Source organism: Apostichopus japonicus, chromosome 23 (genome assembly GCF_037975245.1).
Source record: "Apostichopus japonicus isolate 1M-3 chromosome 23, ASM3797524v1, whole genome shotgun sequence".
Lineage (NCBI taxonomy): Eukaryota > Metazoa > Echinodermata > Holothuroidea > Aspidochirotida > Stichopodidae > Apostichopus > Apostichopus japonicus.
Window position 1 is genome coordinate 7,299,321 of NC_092583.1, and position 25,978 is coordinate 7,325,298.

The window sequence follows — 25,978 nt, forward strand, 5'->3', positions numbered from 1 at the left end:
TAATGTGTACGTTGGCAGTATTTATTTCTGATAAAACTTCTGATGTCTACAAAAGGCTGACTTTCGACAGATAGAGAAGAAATCACTGTAAATAAAATCTGAAAATCTGATTTTTTTTCCAACAAAGTTAAGACAAGTTAATGGATCAAACATGAATCGCAAAAGTATAGCACTGCACAATAATGCAAAGTTGAATCTTGGGCAAGGGTTCCTCATGACTTTCCTTTTAAAGTGGTACCCCAAATCGACACCAGTTAAGTCTTCACGAACAAAGAGTGTTTCTCTTAATTACAAATGGCCTCCCACTTGTCTTCAGGAAGCCAAAATCTGCACCATTATTGACCTGTGAACAGAAAATATGATATACGTGTAAGCACAGATACAGATATAGCACATGATAACTCACATCATCATAAACATACATTTACATTAAAATTTTATAACATATTGGGAGGTATACATTTAAATCTAGGTCCCTCAAATTATAAGCCAGGAATAGCAGCTTTACCAAATTATTATTAGCTTTGCACAGCATAACACCAAGTTATTTCTCAAAGCTTAATAATTATGTTAATCATGTTAATAATGATCCCAATAGACCGGGATCCCAGAGGGTTTGGTTAGCTGGGAAGGTAACCAATTGCCTTGTACATCACAATGTTCACAGTGCATTCCTGTATATGAAACCAGACGACTGGCAAACCGACTGTGGTGGGTGTGGCTGGGAGAGCAATTTTAAAGTCACCTGATAGCTAACCTAGATCAGTTTTCATGGTAACACATCAAAGTAAGTACAATATGTCAGGTATGGCCCCAAGAGCAACAAATGGCCATTGCCAGTAATTATTGGTGGTGGGGTACCCCTGCCAGTGATCTATAATTGACCCCTCAAGGCTGACCTAGGTCAGCTCATGAGGTAACCACTTGAAACCTACTGGAAAATGTTGGTTAGGGCTTCAGATACAACTGATGGGCATTGCCAGTAATTTTTATTGGTGGGGTACCCCTGCCAGTAGACCCCCAAAATGCCCATCCCCCATTGACCTAGATGAGCTCATGATGTAACCAGTTGAAAACTACTGGAAAATGATATCACTTCATATGTAAGGGATGGGAATTTCCAGTAATTTATATTGGGGGGGGGTACCCCTGCCAGTAGACCCCCAAAATGCCAATTCCCTCATTGACCTAGGTCAGCTCATGAGATAACAAGTTGAAAAATTACTGGAAAATGATAGGTATCACTTCATATGTAAGGGATGGGCATTTCCAGTCATTTACATTGGTGGGGTAACCCTGCCAGTAGACCCCCAAAATGCCCATCCTCCATTGACCTAGATTAGCTCATGAGGTAACCAGTTGAAAACTACTGTAAAATGATTGGCAGGACTCTATATATATGTAAGGGATGGGCATTTCCAGTAATTTATATTAGTGGGGTACCCCTGCCAGTAGACCCCCAAAATGCCCATCCCCCATTGACCTAGATTAGCTCATGAGGTAACCAGTTGAAAACTACTGTAAAATGATTGGCAGGACTCTATATATATGTAAGGGATGGGCATTTCCAGTAATTTATATTAGTGGGGTACCCCTGCCAGTAGACCCCCAAAAAGCCCCCCCCCCTCATTGATCTAGGTCAGCTCATGATTTAACCAGTTGAAAACTACTGGAAAATTATTAACAGGATTCTATATGTAAGGGATGGGCGGACTCTGGCAGTGGTGGCCCACCAATATAAAATACTGGAAATGCCCATCCTTACATATGAAGTGATACCTATCATTTTCCTGTAGGTTTCAACTGGTCAAATCATGAGCTCACCTAGGTCAATGAGGGGATGGGCATATTGGGGGTCTACTGGCAGGGGTACCCCACCAATAAAAATTACTGGCAATGCCCATCCCTTGTATCTGAAGTCCTAACCAACATTTTCCAGTAGGTTTCAAGTGGTTACCTCATGAGCTGACCTAGGTCAGCCGTGAGGGGTCAATTATAGATCACTGGCAGGGTTACCCCACCACCAATAATTACTGGCAATGGCCATTTGTTGCTCTTGGGGCCATACCTGACATATTGTACTTACTTTGATGTGTTACCATGAAAACTGATCTAGGTTAGCTATCAGGTGACTTTAAAATTGCTCTCCCAGCCATACCCACCACAGTCGGTTTGCCAGTCGTCTGGTTTCATATACAGGAATGCACTGTGAACATTGTGATGTACAAGGCAATTGGTTACCTTCCCAGCTAACCAAACCCTCTGGACTCCCGCTCTACAGATCAGTGAAAATTTGACCAAACTTATGAAGCTTGCACGTAAATGATAAACTAGACTGTTTTTTTTTTAAAAACAGGTTATGAAAAGTATCTTAAATATCATTAAACAGTTGGGTACAATAGTTAAACTCACTCTTCCATCTTTTTTCTCTATAGTACTTGTTCCTTTGCTTTTTGGACTCTTGGATAAACTCTTTTGTTCTGCGAAGGGTACCAATATATCATCTTAAAACATGTCTTTAAGCCATATATAACACAGTTCTCCTCTTCTGTTGTTGCCTCCACACTGGTGTCGTACATCACAGGAAAGCTCACCCTTGACTTAGATATTTGGCTTTTCAATTCCTGCTGGAAAAAAGAAACAGCAAAGTATTCATCATTTGAAAAAATAAATAAATAAAGTTGTCACCACAAAGTTATGTGAGATTTGCTTCCACTATAGTCTCAAAAAAACAATCCCAAAGTTTGAAGCAGACTGTATAAAGCTGAAAATTTGAACGAGAGTGTCATCACCATTGCAACCAGAATCAAATGCCCAGAATACAGAGATAATAAAACATGGGCTAAATCTTTGTTTGTTTTTATGATCTTTAAAAATATAAAATTTTAGAAACAGAAATGCACTGAGCCAACTTATTTATAGGCCTAATCGTTTTTAGTTGTTATTTTGCTTGCTCACATAACAAGCCTGTTTAGCCCTAGGCTAGAGGAGAATCAGTACTTTGCTACACTAAGTTTGTCTACGGTCGTTTTGATTTAGTCTTACTAGTAGTACTAAAGTATATAATGGACCGGCGAAGACTAGAGAATACCCAGAGTTTTAGCAACTGCGTTAAACTGTATCATCTGATCTATTATTTACGCCAATGAGTTTCATTCAATCTAGGTTCAAAAAGAGAAAACTAATTAATCTTAACCTTTAAACTTTGCTACTAAACAGATATGCTTGAATTACAAATAAATGTCAAAAAAACATCATAATCTAAGAATCGATGCATATACATACACATAAACAGAATAATTTGAATTCGCGCAAGTGAACCCTGCACTACATTGGACAGTAAAAAAACGTGCAATTAGACCAAACTAAACATACTAAATTTTACATACTTCTACATAAAATATCAATACAAATACAACAACTTACTCTTTTGGCAGTATACTAAAAGCACATGTTATAATAACTTCAGACTATCAAGCTTTCCTGAGAAAAAAACGGTTAATACTTCTTACAGTAAGCAAGTCGACCGTGAAGGAATGTCGCAATTGTTTCCTGGGCGTGACCGGAAATTAAATACTAAAAAATGATAAATGAAAAGGTTAAATAGAACTGAAGCGTGCATCCTGACTGCTCGCAACATATAATACCGTTGACTAGCCAACATAATGTGTTCAGCCGACTGTGACTGTACGTTTGAAGGTCTAGCCTTGCTTATTCAATATCACAAAGCCTACCCATTTAGATTCACATGGGAAATTACAGGAAATCTTTACCAAATGAGTGTAGACTTCAAATAAACTATTGAGCCTTATAGTTCCAGCATTTGTTTGGGAATAAATTAGAAGATTATGTGCCACTGTTCAATCTAGCCCAATACACACATAACACATTGTTAATTGGTGTTTAGAATGCACACTTTAGTGTTGAGAATGCACTGCAGTACCCAGTAGAAGCCTATAGGCTACTCACTGTCATTGCACTTGTGTATTGCGAAACGCCAACGTGACAACGGTAGCGTTACACTAACCATAATACAGTACTAGTGCCAGTGGCCTAACAATTAACTTTAATTTTACCTCTAGTTAAAGGAATAACAGGTAGGCCGATGATGCAGTTAATACCTCCATTCTTCTAAAGACCTTCTTGGGTGATTTACGGTTGAAAGTTGCTTAGAGTGATCGTATGAAACTATGCCAAGCCCAGCAAGCTGCCGTTGCCTCTCGGTTTCCAAATTGAAGTGAATCGAATTGGGTTAAAATACATTAGTCCGTCGACACCGACTAAGCTACGATTATGGCGTAAATCGGGTGTCCGTATCGTTCTTAGTCCATGGGTTAAAATACCTTAGTCCGTCGCCACCGACTAAGCTGCGATTATATTTTCCTTAGTCAGTGTAAACTAACTAAGAAGCAGCGATGAAACGAAGATTTTTGCTAGTCCGGGTGCATTGACTAACGTTAAAGACTAATTTAACGTTAGTCCGTGGCAATATTGACTAGTTTATTTTTTCAGTGTAGCTCAATTGGCGCTGTTTACTAGTGAGTCTACGCAGAAGTACATTGTGCGACTTATGCTTTCTGTGCCAGGCCGACACATGTACGTTCAACACACAATCTTACGTCAGTATTCAGTGCGTCGCTCTCGTATCGCTGTTACTGTTTCTAAGGTGATTATATCAATGCAATGTCTATATATGGAGATGTACACGTGAACGCGTACGCGCACCCACACGTGTAACGTCTGTTGTTGAAATGCGTGTGCTCATGGTCTATACATTATTCAAATAAGCGCCTACGTCATAATCATGAACTGATCCGCTGGTTAAGGTCAAGAAAGATTGTCAACACATTTATGTGCTATCGCTTCGCTATCGGTTACTCTATGTGTCTCTAAAGCTAAAGGTTATCCATCAAAATGGGTTGTGTTTCTTCAAAAGTCCAGGTCGCATCAGTGACTACATCCGCCCCAAGCGGACGATATGGCAACTTTAAACGGTGGATTGGCCGAAAACGCCGAGCTCTGGTGAGTAGAAAAGAAAGTAAAAAAATGGCCAAGCACATCAGCTGTAGTAATTGCAACTACACAGAGCGCGCAATGAGTGAATACTTGACAACTTTTTGTCTGCTTTGGTTCAATCTGACTCCGAAGATTCCTCCAGGATCATAACGTACGTCAGACCCTCTTAAATTTATGATACGCATATACTACGGTATATTTTGGTGTAGCCTACATCTGCGTTTAGCGGCACAGCTGCAATTATACTATGTGCTCTGTTTAGACATCTTACATTATCGTTGGCTGTAGCGACTTCATTCAAGATTTATCAAGCGAGCTCTTAAAGTATGACGATACCGTACTACCGCGATGTGCCGTTGTGACAAATCGCTGATCGTCATGCTCATTAACTTCAAACCAGCGTGGGTTGAATATGACCAAAAATGGCCTGCCATTTAAGCAGAGTGATCGCTGACCAACAGATCAATAGTTTTAATGCATATATAGGTTACATCTTAGTGGCACCCCTGACCCTCCCCCCTCGCTCTAACATTTATCACACCCTGGGCCTCCCGCCCACAACCATATTATGAAAGAAGACGGAATTCTGTTAAGATCTGTTTATGTTCTGTTTATGCACCAACAGTTCAAACCAACCGTGCGCCTGACCCGTGTTCAGCCCTTCAAAGCATCTGCAGAGACTGGGTGCCGAAGCCCTACCAGTACCTCATGCTCTATCAACCTCTCGGACCACCTAGGAGAGGAATGCCGTGCCAAGACACCTGGTAAATTTATATTAAACGTTTTAATTTCTATTTTACAAAGTAAAAACATTTTATTCAGACGGTACAGTAACGTGTTAAGAAGCAAAGAGTTATAAGTGAAAAATGGTCTCATCGTGAAACAGTGTGAAACAAAAGTCTGCTGTCTTACAAATGTATTCCAGAGTGTAAAAAATCAAGTGTTTTGTAAGTTCATGTTCCCGATGATATATGTGCTTGCACTTTATTTCACGTGATGGTAGAGGGAAATAATTTGACTGGCTTCCTAACTAAGATCCATAATACTTGATTTCGACTCACACGAAAGTTTGCAAATGTTGAGGATTGTTTAGCTATATAAGATTCCCTCCAGAAATTGCCAATCGTAACGAAAAGATTTGTATTGTAAGTGCTAAAGTTTCCATTATCCTTTCTGCGTTTCTCTCATACAGCATTTCAAACTGGTAATGCCCGATGTGATACCCGCATAATCCGCCGCGGTCACCCTGAAAATCCAGTAGATCAAGACTGCGCATGCGCCCCCAACTCCCGAGGATTGACCAGAACTTCTTGCAATCATCACAGAGATAACATCCAACTTCTCCGAGATATCATGACTTTGAGTGGGAATGCCGTCGGTGCAGAAGAGGCTGAACACCTGCTTGATCAGATAAAGACACAAGTCGAGGGGATGCTCTCATCGAAACTGGAGCAAAGGAAGGACAAAGAGGCTGAGGAGGAGGAGGAGGCTGGGGAGGAGATGGACTTGGAAGGTATCCTCAAGATTGAGGTAGGTCTTAATTCATTTCTGTTTACTGTGACAGAGGGCGCCCCATTCATCCCCAGTAATAAAATGTTTCGTATTGTTACGTATTCCTGTCAGCATGAGGATAGATAGGTAGCTGTTACAGAACATATGTTACTGCACTATTACATCGTGAATTATAGTGTAGTCTGGTTCAGCGTTGCCATGTTTTGAAGAGTGAAAAACTTGATTAAGTAGGACTCGCTACCAACTATCTGGATATACTTCACCTGTCAGAGAGTGTGATTTCCTGTCTTTCCTGACGGGTTTTTGGCTAGAGTCCCATTCTATCGGATAATTCTCTTCTGTCACAGAGCATGACACCTGCACCAACTACTCCCGCCCCGACCCCACTTTCTGGAACAAAGAGTCGGTTCCAGGAGATAAAGGATGTTTGTCGTGAAATCTTTCAAGAGGATGAGGAACCGGACAATGAAGAGTGGCAGGAGGAGGTAATCGACATCGACGAAACCGCTGAGATGTCCGAAGAGGAGATGGATGACGGAGAGGAGCCGAAATACGCCAACTCGACGGAGGAGTTGGAGGCAACCATCAATGCAATCTTCAACAGATGGAACCTGTCGATGCCAGATGATCAGGGAGAGTTTGCCAAGATCGACGAGACTATCAGATCGTCCATCAGTAGAGCCGCATCTGCTCGTCCGGTAAGATAAATAGGATTTAAAGGTAGAGGGAAGCAGCTATATGGGTTAGGCAGGGGGCCTGGTGAGGGGTCATTCCTCGTCTCTTTGAAAATAGGCAACAATATTCGTAAAGTTAATGAAACTGTCGGCATTCATTCCATATATTCCAGTCTGAAAGGAAGAGTTTTGTCTTGCCCCCACCCCCCTCTAACCCTCACTATCCCGATCGAGTTCCTGTTAAAGAAGTTACTGAAGACTGACAATTGTAATCGTAGAATAGAATGTTCGCCCTTAAAATATCATAATGAAGTAACGATTTTCTTAAATGCTGTAGTTACTTCAACATTTCTTTATTTGCTTATGTAGTTGTTTTTGTTGCATAGTTTCATACCCTGCTCACCTACCCCCCCCCCCCCGCCCTCATCTTCTCTCTGAAATTATATTCCACCTTGAACGATTCATTAAAGTTTATTTCATTAATTTATGAACATCTCGAATAATTAGGAAAAAAAAATGACACGAGTTTGATTAACAAATTAATCAAAAGTTGGAATTTGGAATGAGTTTGATTTTATTTCTGTTTAAACCACATTTAATATTTCTTCTCTAACACAGAAAAGGGCGGCAGTTAGACAAGTAACTTCACAAGTCTTAGAGCCTCCCACAACTACAGAAGCAGCCAGTAAACCTTCACAAGAAAAGCTTGAACGACCAAGAGCAGCCAGATGGCCACGCACACCTTCCACGAAGTGTGGTCCCGAAAATGAGGGTCCCTCTTCCTTAAATCAATTTTAATATTTTTCTTTGACCCTCTATTTGAAAGACCGGAAGTGTAGACGAGACCTAGATTATAGGAATATTAGTGGACATAGATGACGTCATGTACTCAGCAGTTTTTGTGTATTGTTCTTTAGACAATGGTTTGTCTGTGGTTTTCGTCTTTGTGTGTTTTATTGTTTGTTTGTGAGTATTAAGTAGTATCAGGTATAGTTATATATAAGGTATAGTATTATTAAGTAACATGGCGAACACCAAACTATGTAACAACTTATTTTTTTTTTTTTTGTTGAAAGCAAACAGAGGCCTTTTTTTATAACCTTCTTCCAGGACAAGTATTAACATTTTTTTCCTAAGAACAACTTTTTTGTATTACAGCCTTTTTGTAAATACACTTATACATTACACACTTTCACACTTTAATATTATAAGTAAGGATAAGTATTTACAAATATTTGTTGATTAAGTATTTGTTTGTTTGTATGCATGTTTGTTTGTTTTGGAAACTGTTGGGTCACGTGACTAGTGTAGGTCCAGGTATTTAAGAGGAGAGTGGTCTTGTCGAAACTTCCCGGTCTGGATATAGAGGGTCAATTAGGGTTAAATGATCAAGAAAATGAAAGCAAAAATTCAAACTCGAATCGAGAGCTGTTATAAACAAGGAAAATTGGTATTGTTATTCCTAAATTTGTAAATATATAGATCATAAATGCATCATCAAACGTTTTGGGTGGATTGTAATTTTTGTACTATAGTATAGAGTTTGTTACGTATTTATGACTTTAATTAAGAATCATATTCCACTTCCCATCAGCGATTTTCAAGTTATTACAGTGCAATATTCCAAAAGAAGCAATCATATCAACCACCTAGTCATTCATTTTACTGAAAAGAACACCCCATCCATATCCTCCCCTTCTCCCCCTGTATACTGCCGTCCGCCATGATCATCTACAGAGTTTGGAAGCAATACAGGGAGGGGTGTCACTAAGGTTCGACGACTGGGGGGTGCTAGTATTTTCGTCTGACAAAATGATCTCGAAAAGTCTCCAATTTTCCAATAAATTTCGAGATGAAAATTACAAAAATTTAAGATGAAGTGTTGTAATGTCTGGTTAAGACATCGACAATTAGCGATTAAACGTCAAAACTTCGAGAGAAAAACGAAGCCGCAAAACATCGCGAAATGTAGAGATAAAACTTAAAATAGCGAGCTAACATTATTTGCGCCAACAATATTGAAATTTGGGTTTAAAACATCAATATTTTGCCATAAATTGTTAGAATATCAATTTAATCTCTAACTTTCGATGTCTTAAACAGACATTTGGAACGTGCCTCCTCTCTTCCCCTCCCATTTCTCAAACTTCCTTCTAATACCTAAACACCCTTCCCATAAAATTCGAAATCGTAACAGAGGGTATCGCTAATATGGTGTCATGAAAAGTCATATTGATCAAAGCGTTATTTACGCACCTGCAGTGAAGACATTATATTCACTTGTGGAACCAAACTTGGGATAAGATAAGCATCTCCTCGGATTGTGATGAATTGAAGTAATACGTTGAAAGTAAGGGGAAAATGGATAATTTTCGAGATGAAATTCAAATTTTCTGAATTTATCTGAAACGTCGTAGATTCGATAGAAAGCTATACAATGACGTGACACAGCTAAACAGTCAAATAACTAAGACAAAACTGCAAAATATTGAGCTAAATCTTGAAACGTGTAGAGAAAACATCCAAATTTTGGGATAAATTGTCAAAATGTTGAGATGAAACGTCGTCATTTCGAGATGTAATCTACAAAATTACAAACACTTCCTCGGAACGGCCTCAAACCAGCTTTCAGCCTTTCTACGTCACTGTCTTATTCTTATGGCTACATGAAAACTGATCTGACGTGTTCAAATACAAAATCAAAATGTAGATTTTTTAAATATACAATGTGTTCACATTTCAATATCACAAAATGTGCATGGTCAAGTGTGACCAGGGGCGCAATCATCATGTTTGTACTTGGATGGTGAGCGGGTAAGGTGATATTTTTTGCAAGGAAGGGGTCTAAGGAGAGAAATCGTGGTAAAGTACAAAACGGTGCTATATTTGAAACTTTGGAAAAAGAAAATAATTTCAAACTGTTTAGGCTGTTCCACAGATACATGTTGTATATTCATGTATTGTACACAATAGGTTTGTGATATTCTGTGCACTGTTGTGTGTGTGTTGGGGGAGGTGAATCCCCATTAATTGTTGAGACCAGCCTCCCTCCACCCCCCCCCCCCCACCCCAACCAGAATGTGGTTGCGCCACTGGGTGGAACTAAAATCTGCCACACAACTATGTAAGGCAGAAAACGCTTAATATACATATATTTTAGATAAAAACTGTCGGGTTTCCCGATAAGTTTGGATAAACACAATCTGACTGCTGATATAGAACTTGACCTATCGCACATAGTAAGATTATGGCTGGAGGTCGCAGATATGATATGTACAGTCCTAAGATGTGCCGTATAGATGAAATTATTGTCATTAGTTTCGTAATCGTATCAGCAATTTGCTCTACGGTATCAGTTCTTCCAGACAATCGGGCAACCATGAATCCACAGCTTAGATGGATCTCCGCACTGATATACATGACAATTATTATTTTTTTAACAAACAACAGGATATGACAGACAACCTTTGAGGTACAAACCCTATGAAAGTAATTTCGGGGAAGGGAGAAGCTTCTCTACTCACACCCCCCCCCCCCGAAAGTGACGCCCTGGACACAGGTACAGCGACAAACTCTCTTTGTATGGAGACCGTAAAAGATAAGCAATCAACTTAACACAGTCTCTCATAGTGTCAACATGCATAAACACATACCAAATATGTAACAACCCCGATCATTGATATGGGAGTGATTAATAGGGTTAATTCGTTCAGAGAAATCTCTTTCATTATAGTATTGCTAATGAGGACAACTTAGTGAGATGTAGATCACACCGTGCTATAAGAAAATTAGCTTAACCAGTATCATATTATATCATGACTATTGTTATGGATATGATTAGCGGTGCCCTACCTATTTTTTCTTTGTTTGTTTTGGCGTTCAATAGCGCGTTTGGTGGGGGGAGCCTCAGCGATTGATTAACATGTGCCTTAACGTTACTACCTTGCTTGCTTGCTTGGAAAAATAAAGTCGCAATTTAAGGACGTTAACATTAACAATTTCGAGGAAGCAATAAACCTTGCGCAAGTACTACTACTACTACTACTACTACTACTACTACTACTACTACTACTACTACTACTACTACTACTACTACCACTACCACTACCACTACCACCACCACCACCACCACCACCACCACCACCACCACCACTACTACTAAACGTTACAACAATTAAAGCTAAACTGTTTTTCCTCTCTCCGTCTCACAGGTAAGACGATGCTTAAATCCCTTTCATGTGAATATGAAAGTATTACTAGGTTGTTGATTAAATATTTGTCGTTATTAAAAGTGTTTCAGTATGACGAATGGTCTAGATTTGCCATCGATACTTGAGAGTTAATATTCGTTTTAAACGAGACCGTCAGGTTTGCATGTAGGATATGTCTGTGTTATCATGGGCCTACGTATATTCGCATAACAATTGGTTGTCGTTAAAGTTCGATTAGTGGTACAAAATCATAATTTACACGAGTCATATCAGTACAAAAGTGATTTATTTCTTGATGTTGTTAATAATAGTATATTATATGTATCAGCCGTAGATGTGACATTTTAGGTAATTTCTTTGTACGTAATGTTGCTCAGTGACCTAGCGTTATGAGTAGGCTACAGCGTGTACATTTGGTCCTTAGAACTGTCATGAGGGGTGACGTCATTGCTTATTAGCAAGAGTAAGGGATTACCCGAAATGATCCAGATAGAAATGAGTATTTACGGCCCGTGAGATTGATTGTATTGTTATATATTGAATTATTGGAAAGATTGAGCAGGTTTCATTTTATTATTTTAAGAACTAGAAGTAGCCTTTGTGTATGTCAGGATGAAAATTCATTCAGATGCCTTATCCAAATATGCAGTTAGGTATAATTTGTGAGACTGCATAGTTATTGTTTTATTATAGATCGATTGATTAACATGTGCCTTAACGTTACAACAATTAAAGCTAAACTGCTTTTCCTCTCTCCGTCTCACAGCTTTAAATGTAACTTGGTGGGCTGGTGCTTGGGTCCCTGCTGCCAGTGGGATTGAGATATCCGGGTCATAACACTATTTATTTCTCTTGTGGCATTTATTTTTATTGCCCTCCACTTTTCGTCCTCGAAAATTTCTGGGGGTATTCCCCTGCACCCTTACCCCATCTGGCTACGCCACTGAATCACTGCGTGTGCACATTGTAATACCAAGTTTGAATTATATGAGCCATCTTGTTTGGAGTTTACGGGGAGGGGGGCTCTGTTGAATATTGAGGTATTTCGATCTCAACACAAATATACTGTGATTGTCAGATACACATCAGTGAATGTCATCAATGTATCAGACTGAGATAATTCATCTTTGTTAAACACACAGTTGTATAACTACAGAACAGGTTTATTGAATTGGCTTGTAACTTTGTGTGATAGTTTGCTGTGAATGACTCAGTGTTGTGCGCAGACGCGGGAGGCCACCTCACCTCTAATCGTCAGTCGGGGAACAAAGTATTTATTAGCATGACATTGCGTTTACAGCTACTTATATAGACCTAGTATACAGTCTGAATATGCCTCAGAATAAACCATTTGAAGTTTAAATCATTTTTTCCCTACGATACCCCCCCCCCCCCTTCCTCCCTTAATGATCCAAGGGAAAACACCTGCTTTGTGAAACCCTTGATTCACATCCCTTCCTTACATAAAGGTTTGTGCCCCTACCTAAATCAGTTTTGAATTTGCCACCCCTCCCCTCCCCCACCCTTTTTAATCCTATGAACAACACTAGGATGACTTGAGGTATAAAAACTATACTTCCATTTCGTTAGTGATGAGCTCTCTTAATGTTTGCCAGCCTGTCTACAGGAATGCAAAAAACCCATTCTGTTCCCAAAAAGGTATATACGTACGCAACGGTTGTGATTTTCCTCAAAAAGAATCATGAACGAATAGGTCTGTCAAAGTAAAAGCTAAAATCAAGGTCTTCATGAGAACCGTATGATCTCTGTACTTAAATGAGTATTGAGAGGTCTGTTGTAAAGTATTTTGAATCTGTTGCTTCCACATTATCCAGAGATACATTTGGCATTGGCATAGTCTCCTCCCATCACCCTCAACTTACAGGTAATAAAAAATCTATAGGAACAATCAATGATTACTAAGTTTGTATCTGTATTGTCAATGAAATAAAGTGAATATGTACATTTCTTTGACAGCCAGATAGTTCATCAGCTCTCACCTTTTCTTGAAGATTTTTATATTTCTATACATACATGATAAAGATACTATGAAGAAAACAGAAACATTTTCAGCTCAATTACCATGATGACATTCATTCTGTTAATGACAGATGCATTCACAACTTAATATGATCAAATTTAACAAATTCATATCTTTCCACACAAAAAAAGGCTATGAGGATGTGGTTTGACCGGAGGAGGCAGTAATTATCTAAGCATTGATTGAGCCACCCGAGTATACCTTTTATGAGTAGCCAATCTTGGAAATTACTGAACATCATTTTTATGTAACAGGTTGATGTACAAACTGACACATCAGTCCAAGTGTGAAATGTTATACAACATTTTCAAATGACAAAGAAATCTGCAAAAGGGGTCAAGATATTGGAAACTTTTGCACTTCTTAAGACACTTTGTTTACACAATTTGTCAGGTTTCAACATCTGTTGACCTCAACTTACCGTGATAAAACAAAAAAGATTCTAAGAACAATGCATCTTCCATATGAAAACTCTGTAAAAGTTACTTTTGTTCTATATAGAAGTGCCACCAAAACAATCACAACCTTGTATTCACAGTCAGGGGGGTAGGAGTCAGGAGGGGGGGGGGGGCACGAGCCCCCAACTAATTTCCAAAATAGCAATGTGCACTACTGGCAAATAAAATGTGCCTCTTTGATGAACAACTGTCTTTTGGATATCTTAAGCCTTTGTTAATTTTAATATTTTATTTAATTATTCATGTGTACCATAATATTATTGATAGCATACTAACACATCATATACATTTAGGTGATATGGCCAGTGTGTATCGGTTTTTAGCATAACGAGTGGTGGTTGTGGAAGGAGAAAGTGCCCCTCTGATGTTGTGTCCCCCCATTTTTTGGAAGCCTCCTACCCCTCTGCTCACAATAGGGAAGCAATACATCCATATTATCAGGTCTGGGCCACATACACGAACACACACATGCTGACAAGACTGCATACGTTACTGTAATTGTTTGCGTATTAAAGGCAAGCTTACCAATATGGACTTAGTCACATAGAGTATATACATACATAACAGTGTTAGACAGGGGAGGAGAATATTTCATGTAACTCCTACATGTGTAATTACACTTATAGTTCTGTGATTATTAGCTCCGATTGTAAGTAACATTTGTCGTACAAATGTCTCACCGACCCCCCCCCCCCCCGACTCTTAAGTGAATACATCCCTTGGTACAGAACCACTGTTGGTATGATGTTCGTATTCATCATTATTTGGTAACAATAAACCACATTATGAATTCAGTCATTATTCTGGGCACATTGTTGCTTGAACTACAGGATTTTTACTTCTGAATTTTCTGACAAGTTTCGCACATTCTTCATTTCCTTGTTCTGTTAGGGTATTTTCCAATTTTGTGATGTTTGTTGGAGATATCAGTGAATTTTTGGTCAGCTTCTCTAATAAAGGAGTTCCTGGTTTTTTGTGCTTCTTGATATCAGAGATTCCTTCCTCGGAAAGTTGGAAAATATTTGCCAGCAGTGCAGATTGGTCAACATCAAGATGTTCTGATAAGTTCTGCTTTAGCTGATCAAAAGAATTGATGATGGCTGTGAGGTTGAAAGAAGAGGCGGAAATTGCAAATACGTTAAATACATTACTCTACATACTGTTAATTCAACAGAACCTGTTTCATGCAAACAACATTCAGAATTGAGACAACAGTGATGTGTTTCTTACACACACTGGCAAAATAAACCTTAAACGCTCAGTTTTCAATGATGCCAAATATAAAATCTGATTTAACTCCAGAATGTATATTTTGAAAGAGGGTTTTATTTCATTACTTTCTATTTTTCACTGCAGTGTGACTTCAATACATTCTTTATACCCAGTCTTTAAGTGTGTTGCTTTGGTGTCAAAATTGATGTTTCCTTAATATCAAATATTGCAAAACGCTCATAGTTAGTCCCCCTCTTGACATAGCAATTGCAGCCAGACTCCTCTGTGCAAAGTAGGATTAGGTGCACACATCTGATATGTAAGGAATTGTAGGCAGTATGTTAAATGTTCATGTATGAAAAGTAAGATTACATGTACACATCTCATATGTAAGGACTGTAAGGCAAACATCAAACATTTAACATATAATCGCCTACATTTAATTAACATGCTATTAAATTTTAATCATGTTATTAATTACTTACATTCAGGTAGGACGAGTTGGAATGGAGATGTGATTTGGTCAATATGTAGTAATTTGTCAATCTGTGAAGAGGAAATGAATCAATTGACAGTGTGTATCAAACTGTGGTTTAAGTGATAATGTTAATATATGCTAATTAGTACTTACTGTTTAGGATATTTGGTATGTATTATATTTGTGATATGAAGACTTATAATAAGGATACATGATGTTTTAATCCTGTATTACGGAAATAAGTTCATCAAGTTAAGCGAACAAAGTAGAGATTTCAATAGAAATAAAAACATGACTTAATTTGAGAATGCAATAACGGTAAAAAAACAAAATAAATAAATATAAAAGGAGTCTCAGTAGTTAAGATAAATCCAAAGTAAAACATTAAATTCCTTGTATTCAAATTTTTCTTTGTGTTAATTTAAACCAAAATCAAGTTACCTGCAACTGAATATTAAGCTGGAATAAATTCTTCACTGACATTCCATATCTTGCTTCTATTTTCAGATGGACAGTATCTTTGAGCCCTTTATTCTGAAGACGGAATTCTACCTTGTGTCTGTTCTTTACCCATAGGGTTTCCATAGCAACATCCTTGAAAAGAGAAATATCAAGTAATGATTATTCATTTATCAAAATTTTGAGGGCTTTGACCATTGTGGTCAAGTTGTTAGGGCACCAGGCTTGCAATTTAAAGGATGCAGCTCCCAATCCTGGTCGACTGGATCGTTATGATCTGGCCTTGGGCAAGGGAATTAACCTCAACTGCCTGTCTTCATCCAGGTGTAAACATTGGAAAATGCAAAGTAATTTGTAAATATAGCTGTGTGCTTTACTTTGACAGCACCCATGTACCCCAGTGGACACATATATGGTAAACTGAAGTACTTTATGACCAACTAATGGAATTATGTATATTGATATTCATGGGTTTTGTAAAGTCATTTAAGAAGGGGTTAGCATTCAGGCAAGACTATCAAATATATCAACTTCATATTCTGTACAGCTCTTATGAGCTTTGAACAGAATGATTATTCGTATTAGCATATTAACAAAATAAAAATAAACAAGGGACTATAACATTTACAAACATAACAAAGTAGTTATATAATCAATACATGGACAGTTAATGAGGATGGAATGAAGGACTAGTCCATAATGAAATCAACTGTATAGACAAAGCAGCTGGGACTATCTGACCCCTTTTCTTTCATTGCATATCATAGCAATCACAGGAGACAATTTTAAAATAGATAATGTTTATTTAAATAACAACAAATGATTACACCATATACATACAAGTAAATAGATGCATATAACTTTACTTCCAACAAATGCAAATTACCCTTAAAACAGGAATTAGCTGCATTCTTTACATGTTGCCAACAAATAAATATGAATATTTAACAAATATTACTAACCACTTTTCTAGGATGTGGGTTACACTCTGGTGTACTGGAGTTAGTGCTAACATATAAAGTTGAAGTCATAGATTTGAGTTGAACAGACACAGACACAGGATCATGAATTATGGTTCCCTTTTGCTGGTAGATTTCTTCATTGATAAGACTCTATTAATACGAAATGAAACAGATAATATATATGATTATTTATGTAAATTTGAATATTTACAACAATGCACACACTGATTAGTTGTCCTATGTATGACCAGGAAGCAATACCAGCTCCGCAGAATGTCCCTCTCTGGCGTGGTCATTCTTCGATAATAAATGGAGATGTTACAAATATCTAATATAATTGAGTGGCTGATAGGATGCATTATCAAAGACCTTTAATAGTCTGACAGCCTTTGTTCTGAAATATAAATCTTTGTCTAATCTTGGACACCTGGTCAAGGTGTGTTTACAAATGTGTCTGTAATTACAAAACTTGTTGTCAGTTGTCAATGACCACCATCAATAAATTATGAACATTCGGTTTTGTTCTAGGACATCTGATCAGTGCATTGTGACCACTACAACGTTATAATGTTCAACCATTAATGGCCACAGGAACCAGCTTATCTCACTTGACCCTCCCTTAACTATTTCATCACAGTTTGACTGTCAGAAGGGTTCGGCCTGTAGAGCATCAAGCTAGAACTATTTCATTTTCATCGCTATGGTTAACAAGGTATCAACCCTGTACAATTCTGTGTATTAACCATTTGTCATTCAGAAAGGCAGACAACTGGAATTCATGAGATATTTAAAATACCACTTGAGCTGACAAGATCTGCTACTTACCTCATGTTCCAGTTTGTCATCATTATGAAACCAAAGATGGATTGCCATGTGATCCCCCGAATCAGAAACTCTGTTAACAATCGGTAAAATACAAATACGCTTCCTCATCTTAGCTATGGAAGGGACATGAAGACCAATGAGACAGGGTTTCTGAGCTTCAACTTCAAGGTGCTGACTATTCATAGAGCAGCTGAGGTGTTTCCTTTCTAAGCTCCATTTGACAGATTTATCTGAAGGAAATTTTGAAACATTTTGCTTGTAAGGTTTTATAACATGGTGAAAGGTAGAACACCAATCCTAAACTATACCATAGGTGACTTTGAAGGGACAGTCTGGTGGTAGAAAATGCATCACTGCATACATAGAACATCACAGTAGTAAAATATTATGTTTCTAATTCTATGTATGGATGCAAGGTCACTAGATAAAACCCTGAAGTTTAACACAGCTTGAAGGGTATAATTTCCCTTTGGTTATGTTGCTTATTTCATTTTGAAATGTTTGCTCTCAAGGTACAACTAAACGTTTCTTGAAGTGATTGAGATGATTTGTCTGGAAATTACCTCCTTCTTGAGATATTGGCTTTTACATTACACAGAGTCAGAATGCTTAGTGATTTTCTTCCCAATATTGTGTTTGCGTACTCAGGTGGCTTCATATATCAATTGTGACTCTAAATAGTACATGCGAAGTTCACACAACCTGTCTTGAATCATTCTGCTTACAATGTTTCAGACTTTGTCCTCTACAGAAAAAACAGTTTTTTATTAAAATTCATTTAACATGGAACCACACACCCAGTGTCAAATAACACCATTATGCACTTTGAAGCATGCTAAAAAGTCAATAGGTGGTACACACAAGCTCATATACATATTTCTGTGATAAAATAAATATTATTGACTATATATAATGCTCACTGGAGTAGAAAAACACACAGCAAAAAAACAAAAAAAAAACAGACCTGTTTGTAAGACCCCAGAGTACACATCAAGACCCATCTGGTTAGTTGTAGTGAAAGCACAGTGTGGAATAATCAAGGTGACAGGCTTGTGTAAAGTAAGGCTTTCTGGACCAAATTTCACAAAGGGGGTCAACCTTAGATTCTTGTTTGAGGAAGGTCCTTTAATGGCAGGTTCAGTAGAAACCCACAGACTAACAATCCTTCCAGTGTGTAGTGCCCCAGCTGGTACACGCAGAATGACACCTGCGATAACTACCTCTCCTCCATGCTGATCAAAGTATTGTTCCTTATAAAGATTTGACCCTGGGAACAAAGGAAGTCTCTCTAGAGGAGAAAAGTAATATATTTCATGTGAAAGGAATGTATTTGCCACTTTCATTTAACATGTGTTAATTGCATATACTGTTTCAATTCACATCATGAAAGTAGCCTCTTTAACACAAATCTGCCTTAATCTTTTGGCTATTTGTAGAAATTACAATACTGAAATGTGGAACAGTGAAAATAAGTCATGTTTGATGTGAGTAATGGAAATAGATGTAGAAGAGAAATTTTCATTAGCAGTAACAAGACTAATAGGTTTATTTACAGCATCTAGATTGCATATCTATTTTGTAGCTTATTGGTAGTAATATTCCTACAAAACTAAATAAAAGATACATTTTCTTCCATGAACACTGGAGCAGCCAAGGGCATGAAATGTGGTCCTCGATTGTCATATAAGAGTGAGGTTCATTATATCAGGAAATATAAATAAGATATAAAAATGTAGCTGAATATATGGGTACTTTACCATGCTCTTCCTTAGCAAGCAGCAATATCCGTCTTCCCAAGTCCAGCTTTCCACGAGACAATTTCAAGGCTCTTTGGACATCCAGTCTCTTGTATCCCTCTTCTATCAACATTTTGAAATTGACTGACAATTGTGGTTCCCTCTTTGAAATGACTACCGGTTTCTCTGGAACTTTTACCTGAAACAATAATGTTGAAATATTACAATTGTTTATAAAATTTACATTTTTTATCATTCTTTATGAAGATAGAAAACTACTTACTGCGTTTGATTTGGCTAAGTAAATTTCTACACAGACTTCCTGTACATTTGATATTTATAAACGTATCTTTAAGTATACAGAAACTGTCACAATTAGTGGAAGGATGAGTTTTCAGATAGACTTGTATGACACCAAAAAGAATACTTTTCATTCGGAAAGTACAGTCTGTACTAGGCCTTCCAACCTTCTAAGATCTTGATTTTATTCAAAGTGACTTTTGTTTTGCTTCACGCTTATCATGTTAAGTGTTAACAAGTTTTTATTAAGCACAAACCATTTTCTTATCATCTTTCTCTTCTTCATTTTCCTTTCCATTCTTCTCATGTGACATGTCAATGTACTCCAGCACCAGTCTTGCCAGCTTATTAAAGTGAATAGCTTTCAATCCTTCATACAGTCCAATCATTCTGTCTGGCATGATGAGCTCTCTTTCATCCAATATTTTCATCAGCTTCTTTCCAGATTCTGCTGCTTCCTGAATTGTTTCATTTTCTGCTGGCTTGAGCCCAAAGAACATGCCTAGCGTTTTACAATGTTGTTTATCCAGAAACTTTGCAATGTCTCCTTTCAATTTTTCATACATTTGTAAGTCTGAAAGTGAGGACAACAACATTCAAATTACATTCGAAGGAGAGAAAAGACTAGATTCGCATGTATAACTAAATGTGCATGAACCACAGGTTAATTGTGTGTCAGGTTTGAACAACATTTGAGCAATGTTCACAACTAACATGCACAAGAGAGTACACAACTGGCCCACAAGGAGCATACAACCTGCATGGAGAACGTTGGTGCGTGCACACAATAAAATGGTTAAGTTTACTGTCCAAAACGTTCCTGCAACTTTTCAACTATTAGCCCTCGTCTTGGGCATAAATTCTAGTCTTGTATACAGTTTCACTTTCAAAAGCTGCTTTGAGCTACAAAGTAGTTGTTGATTAAATGTTTCCCAATAAACTAAGTTGTTATAAGTGACACTTAGGTGTGTCTACTTCTAAAACCAAATGCTACTACATTTTCACCTTTACTTCACACTCACGAGGGTCCATGTTCTGAATGTGTGCTTACTTTTTCATCTCTACTAATGCACACTTACCTGGTGCATGTCTAAGATAATGAGCATTCATTATATTTTTTTGTTCCAACTTCACTTACATGCAGGTCAGGGCGGACTGTTAAAACTACTATGAGTCCAACCATTTGTTCAAATTCCACTTAAAAAACTCACCTGGATGTAGTTCTCCAAAAAGAATTTCCTTGCTTTCTGGAGATAAGAGAATGTTTTTCACCTGAAGAAAAAAACCAAAAATATATGAACAATGAACCCTTACATGTATGAATGTTTAACATACAATAGTGCAGACTGTCTTACACACCCCTGTGAATGAATAGGTTTAAAGTAGGAATGTAATTTAGAAAAATTGGGCTGAAACAGACATGGAACAATACATAATAAATGTGTGAAATCCCAAGGAAAGGAATCTTGATGACAACAGATCTATCATTTATGGAGTATTTAATTTGTACCTAAGATATCCACAAAACAAAGTTTCCAATTACTATTGACCTGTGCGTTGAATAAAACAGAGGTTATATGTATATTTTGTTTTCAGCATTTCACTGCATTTTGAGTTACTCATTAATTACAGAATAACAGCCTACTACTATAAAATTCAATTGTCATCCACAATGAATATTACAAAAAAAAAGGATCCATGAGAGAACATGTATGTATGTATTTTAGATCCTCCTGCAAGCAGGAACTAGCGAAGAAGCCATCACTGGCTTCTAAAAGCCGCAAGCTGACCGAAGTCAGTCTGTTAGTTTCATATTTGAGTGTCCATGATTATGAATTGTCAAAAACTCTGTAACTGGATGACATACATTAATCTTGGAGTAATTCGAACCCGGGACCTTATGATTGAAAGGCACCGGCTTTAACCACTGAGCTTACACTCCTAACATTCCAACAAATAACTATAATTCAGTCGCAGCACTGACATTATTCAGTCAGCCTGAAAACAGTTGCAAGACTTCCAGCAGACAGGACATTACTAAGCAAAGAAATGATCAGAAGAGAGGAGTCGCCGCTGTTTATTATGTAATGAAGAGTCATATGAGAACACAAACAGCTGGAAGACAATCAGCGGACATAACTCACCTTTGATTGGAGGATAAGGGCTGTCTGGTTCATTTCATGTTGTGATACTGTTAACTTCACATCAACCATGTCAGTGTCTCCATCATTGTTTCTTTTAAGTCTGAACTGATGAGAGACTCTACTGGCAGCACAGAGGTGATCAATGTCTACATGCTAATGGATAAAAGATATTGAAGATCAATTATACTGAGGATGAAAATGCTTGATATGTACTCAAAGAAACAATGCCACATAAATATAAAATAATTAAGGTGAACATGGTAATTTCATTAAAGAATTCCATAACAACATTTAGGTTAATTTTGTCCCATGGGGTAAGAACCCTACAGATATAAAGTCGAGCCATAGAAGTTCCTGTGATTGTAGATGTATACCGGCATATATCAATCCTTCTGTTTTTGATGAGTGTTCAGTTTTATTACTGGGAAGGCATGTAATTGTCTCACTCATTCCTTCTCATAGGAGAGCCACCTAATGAATAACCCATTCCCGCAACTAAAAATTTGCCACAGCACCTGAACACTACCTGAAAATACAAAGGGAGGTGAATTAAAGACAGCCTCATTCGTGATTTCAAAAGTGCAGCCATGGTGAGTGAAGCTTTTTATCAAACCATGTGAACGAATATAGGACCAAACTTTTCTATCTAATTTTACTGAATATACCATCTCTCACAAGATTCTGCTAAACAACACTGCCCACCAGACGTTTGCATCAATTCTGGACCATATTGGGTATTTTTTACCACAAAGCGGTTGTTGTAGGGCCATAATTCTAACCACTACAACATTTTGATCCAATTTGGGTAACCAATACTTAACTACTAGTTTTCCATGTAATGCTAGATGACAAATTTGAATAACATTGGTGATTACAAACCTTTCTTGATTCTTCTTTCATCAGATGGTAACTATCACTGGGCGATGACATCATCAGATCAATGAAAGAGGCATAATCTCTGCCGTCATTCAATGTCCGGGTAACTTGATATGTTGTATAGTTTCCTAGACTGAGTTTGGAATGGTGGTCCTCTAACAACATCTAAAACAAAAGAACATGGATAAGTAACTGAACAAAAAGCAGAGTTAATTATGCAATTTGTTGTGCGGATTCACTCTTCTTCATCAATACTGCTATAGCAGGTAACAGCAGCTTTTGTTCCCTTAATTTATAAAAATTATCAATTTGTGTTGCTTGTTTTCATCCGATCCTCTAAATTCTTGATACAAATTAAGTGTAAATGTCTGTATTTTAAATGTAACAGTGTTTTCTTTTTGATGAGCTATAATAACCAATAAATATGTCACACAAATACTACTTTAACTAATCAGTTCATAATTTGTCATTACAACTTGATATCATTCTTTTTACAAATCATGAAAGAAAGCAAGATTCCCAGTATCCTACCTACAAATCACAGCACAAAGCAGAATTCACCTCAAACTGCTACACATATCACCACGGTAACAGGAGATTATCCTCACCTTGTACTCTTCATCACTGTCCTTACAGAAACAAATAGTTATTAAAACATCATCTTTTGCATCCAGTATCCCGTCAATAAATGGAACAATACGGAATATATGCTTCTGTTCTGTTTCTTGGCTGACTAAATTAACAAAGACGAAGCTCAGGATGTTAATATCAAGACTGATCTTCTCCGGGTCTAGCTTCCAATCAACAGATTTCTTCTCAGTCCAAGTGATTTCACCTATAATAAGTAATATTATATAAAAATTTAACTTGGTAATCTTAAATACAGTAAATATGAAGAGCTTATTAAAATAGATATATTTTACCCTACTGATTCTCAGAATTTAACTCAATTTACTCCTGCTTACATCAAATGCATTGAAAGTGTTCTTTGGTCACCATCTTTACCTTCTTGTAAATTTTCTTCATCTTTCAGACCAGTGAAGATAATAACATCATGTCGATCTGGCTCAGGGATAATAGCCGAGTGAGGAATAGTCAGCTGGGCTGGCTTGTTGAGGGCCAGTCCTTCTGGCTCTAGTTTGATCAGGGGTGTCATTCTGCCTCTACGAGCACTTCCAGGGAGGTGTATGTCAGGATCATAAATCACTTTAACAGAAATTACACCTTCACAGGATAAAGCGTCTTCCGGAATAGTCAGATGTACCCCCATCATGCTAATAGTTCCACCTTCACATTTTATCCTGTGTTCAATGTATGAGTGATGGTGCCTCATTTCAAGTATAGTTGAATCATTTCTTTGTTTTGGTAGTTCTTCTCTCTCTGTTCCCTCCATCGAACTCTCCTGACTATGGTCATAATCTTCCTCTCTTTCTTCAGAAACTTGTGATGGAGTTGATCCATCATCAGGGACAAATTTGACATTTTCAACTAAAAATAGAATAATAGAAACACAACCACCAGTAACTAATGCTTCGATATAGAAAACCAGAATACCAAAATGCATAGTAGTTTCGATGATGTAACATGAGCAGTTTTCTTCCTGAACTGACATAATGTTTACGTAGTGAGGGTCTACAACATACTTGATCTTTTAGTAATACAGTGAAAAGCAGTGTGATGTAACAACAATTACTTCACAATGACACAGGCTGTCCTGAAATTACCATTGACCTGAACAACAGGCTTCTTGTACTAAATGTGATAGATACTGTACATCAACATACTAAATATAACATCTGTCCCCTGGTGAAATATTGTGTAAAGCATGGTTTTCACAATTTTTCCCCTGGTGAACTCAAACAACCATTATACTCTGCCCACAGCTTTAGGCTTCTTGAACTGAATGTGGAACAATAACATACCCAAAAAATGCGATCTATCTAGGCTTCCCTTGTAATATTATGTTTAAGAATACCTGTTAGTGTAAAGAGACAGGTACGAGGGGAGTGAGGTAAATGTTTGGCATTTGTTGACTTCAAATGACCGTTGATCTTGTCCAAAAGCAATAATAGGCTCCTCAAATTTGATATGGTACATTTAAAAACCAAATATGAGATCCGTCCAAGGTTTTCTTCTGGCAATATCAAGTTTAGAAGGCTTTCACGATTTGACATGTTGTCCCCAAATGACCTTTGACCTCCACCAAAATCAAAAGCATTCTTTTGCTTTATGTATACACCTTCATACCAAATATGGGGTCTTCCCGTCTTGAGATATGTTTACAATTTTTTTAACAATTCGACCCCTGGTGACCTTAAATGACCTTTGACCTCTACAAAAAAGGCTTCTTGTACTCAACGTGGCCTCTACTGTTTGTAGCTTTAATGTATGTTTATATCCTTTTATAAGTTTAATGTTATAAACCTTTTAGGCGATATTTTGTACTATTTGCTTTTGAATGTTTCCTGTATTTTAAATGTTTCCTGTATTTTAAATGTTTACTGTGTATTAATTATTTCAATTCCTGTAAAGCGCTTCGAGCAACGTTGCTGATGAACGCGCTATATAAGTACTATTTTATTATTATTTTTATTATTACTGTACTATTTTTGTTTTATGTATTCTGATTGCATCTTTCAATTCGTTCTTACCTGGCCAGTCAAGCAGTTCTGGTGATTGGTTCTCTTCAAACTGAAACGGGTCAACTTTAGACTGATATGGGGCTAAAAGGTTCTCATTTGTGTAGTATAGCTGAATATAAACCAAACCCTTTTGTAGGTTAGTGACATCGTACATGTTGATGATGTTTCGTGTTTTCATGAAGTTGATCAGAGTGATTCCCGGTGTCTCTATCTGAGAAACCCGGCGTAGCATATCAGTTTCTGCCGGTGGTAGACCAAATAGAATTGCTAATTTCAGTGTGCTGTCTAGAGTAAGATCGTCGGCAACATTGACCATTAATCTGCCGTAATCAGCTAAAATGTAAATAAAAGTAAGAATAAAATATAGTTAAAGATAATACTCAGTACAACAAACCAATTGATTAAACTGATTATTAAATAATGCATGAGATC

The 25,978-nt window shown here is 37.4% G+C and overlaps 2 protein-coding genes and 1 long non-coding RNA gene across 6 annotated transcripts in view; 1 reads left to right on the forward strand and 2 right to left on the reverse strand.

Moving 5' to 3' along the window:
• On the reverse strand, window positions 1-4,070 carry LOC139964482 (uncharacterized). Its single transcript, XR_011791982.1, has 3 exons — window positions 3,427-4,070; window positions 2,413-2,627; window positions 1-343 (listed from the first exon to the last, which is right to left on the reverse strand). It is a non-coding gene; the product is annotated as an uncharacterized lncRNA (long non-coding RNA).
• A 700-nt stretch (window positions 4,071-4,770) lies between these two features.
• On the forward strand, window positions 4,771-9,347 carry LOC139964471 (uncharacterized). The gene is made up of 5 exons (XM_071966060.1): window positions 4,771-5,022; window positions 5,642-5,780; window positions 6,209-6,546; window positions 6,876-7,226; window positions 7,821-9,347. The coding sequence occupies exons 1-5, from the start codon at window positions 4,915-4,917 to the stop codon at window positions 7,998-8,000; spliced, it is 1,116 nt and encodes a 371-aa protein (XP_071822161.1). The 5' UTR covers window positions 4,771-4,914; the 3' UTR covers window positions 8,001-9,347.
• A 3,981-nt stretch (window positions 9,348-13,328) lies between these two features.
• LOC139964460 (uncharacterized) overlaps window positions 13,329-25,978 on the reverse strand; it is a 123,095-nt gene continuing 110,445 nt past the window's right edge. For 2 of the 4 annotated variants that reach the window (XM_071966044.1, XM_071966043.1), the window contains exons 8-21: window positions 25,556-25,879; window positions 23,910-24,392; window positions 23,513-23,739; window positions 22,908-23,069; window positions 22,029-22,181; window positions 21,096-21,156; window positions 20,142-20,458; window positions 19,606-19,783; window positions 18,813-19,136; window positions 17,849-18,078; window positions 17,024-17,173; window positions 16,044-16,196; window positions 15,610-15,670; window positions 13,329-15,012 (exon numbers count right to left, since the gene is read on the reverse strand). In XM_071966044.1, coding sequence (XP_071822145.1) covers window positions 14,711-15,012; window positions 15,610-15,670; window positions 16,044-16,196; window positions 17,024-17,173; window positions 17,849-18,078; window positions 18,813-19,136; window positions 19,606-19,783; window positions 20,142-20,458; window positions 21,096-21,156; window positions 22,029-22,181; window positions 22,908-23,069; window positions 23,513-23,739; window positions 23,910-24,392; window positions 25,556-25,879 — 3,125 coding nt within the window. In that variant the 3' untranslated portion in view covers window positions 13,329-14,710. The remainder of the gene's footprint in view (window positions 15,013-15,609; window positions 15,671-16,043; window positions 16,197-17,023; window positions 17,174-17,848; window positions 18,079-18,812; window positions 19,137-19,605; window positions 19,784-20,141; window positions 20,459-21,095; window positions 21,157-22,028; window positions 22,182-22,907; window positions 23,070-23,512; window positions 23,740-23,909; window positions 24,393-25,555; window positions 25,880-25,978) is intronic. The other 2 variants (XM_071966045.1, XM_071966046.1) reach the window with 2 other exon arrangements.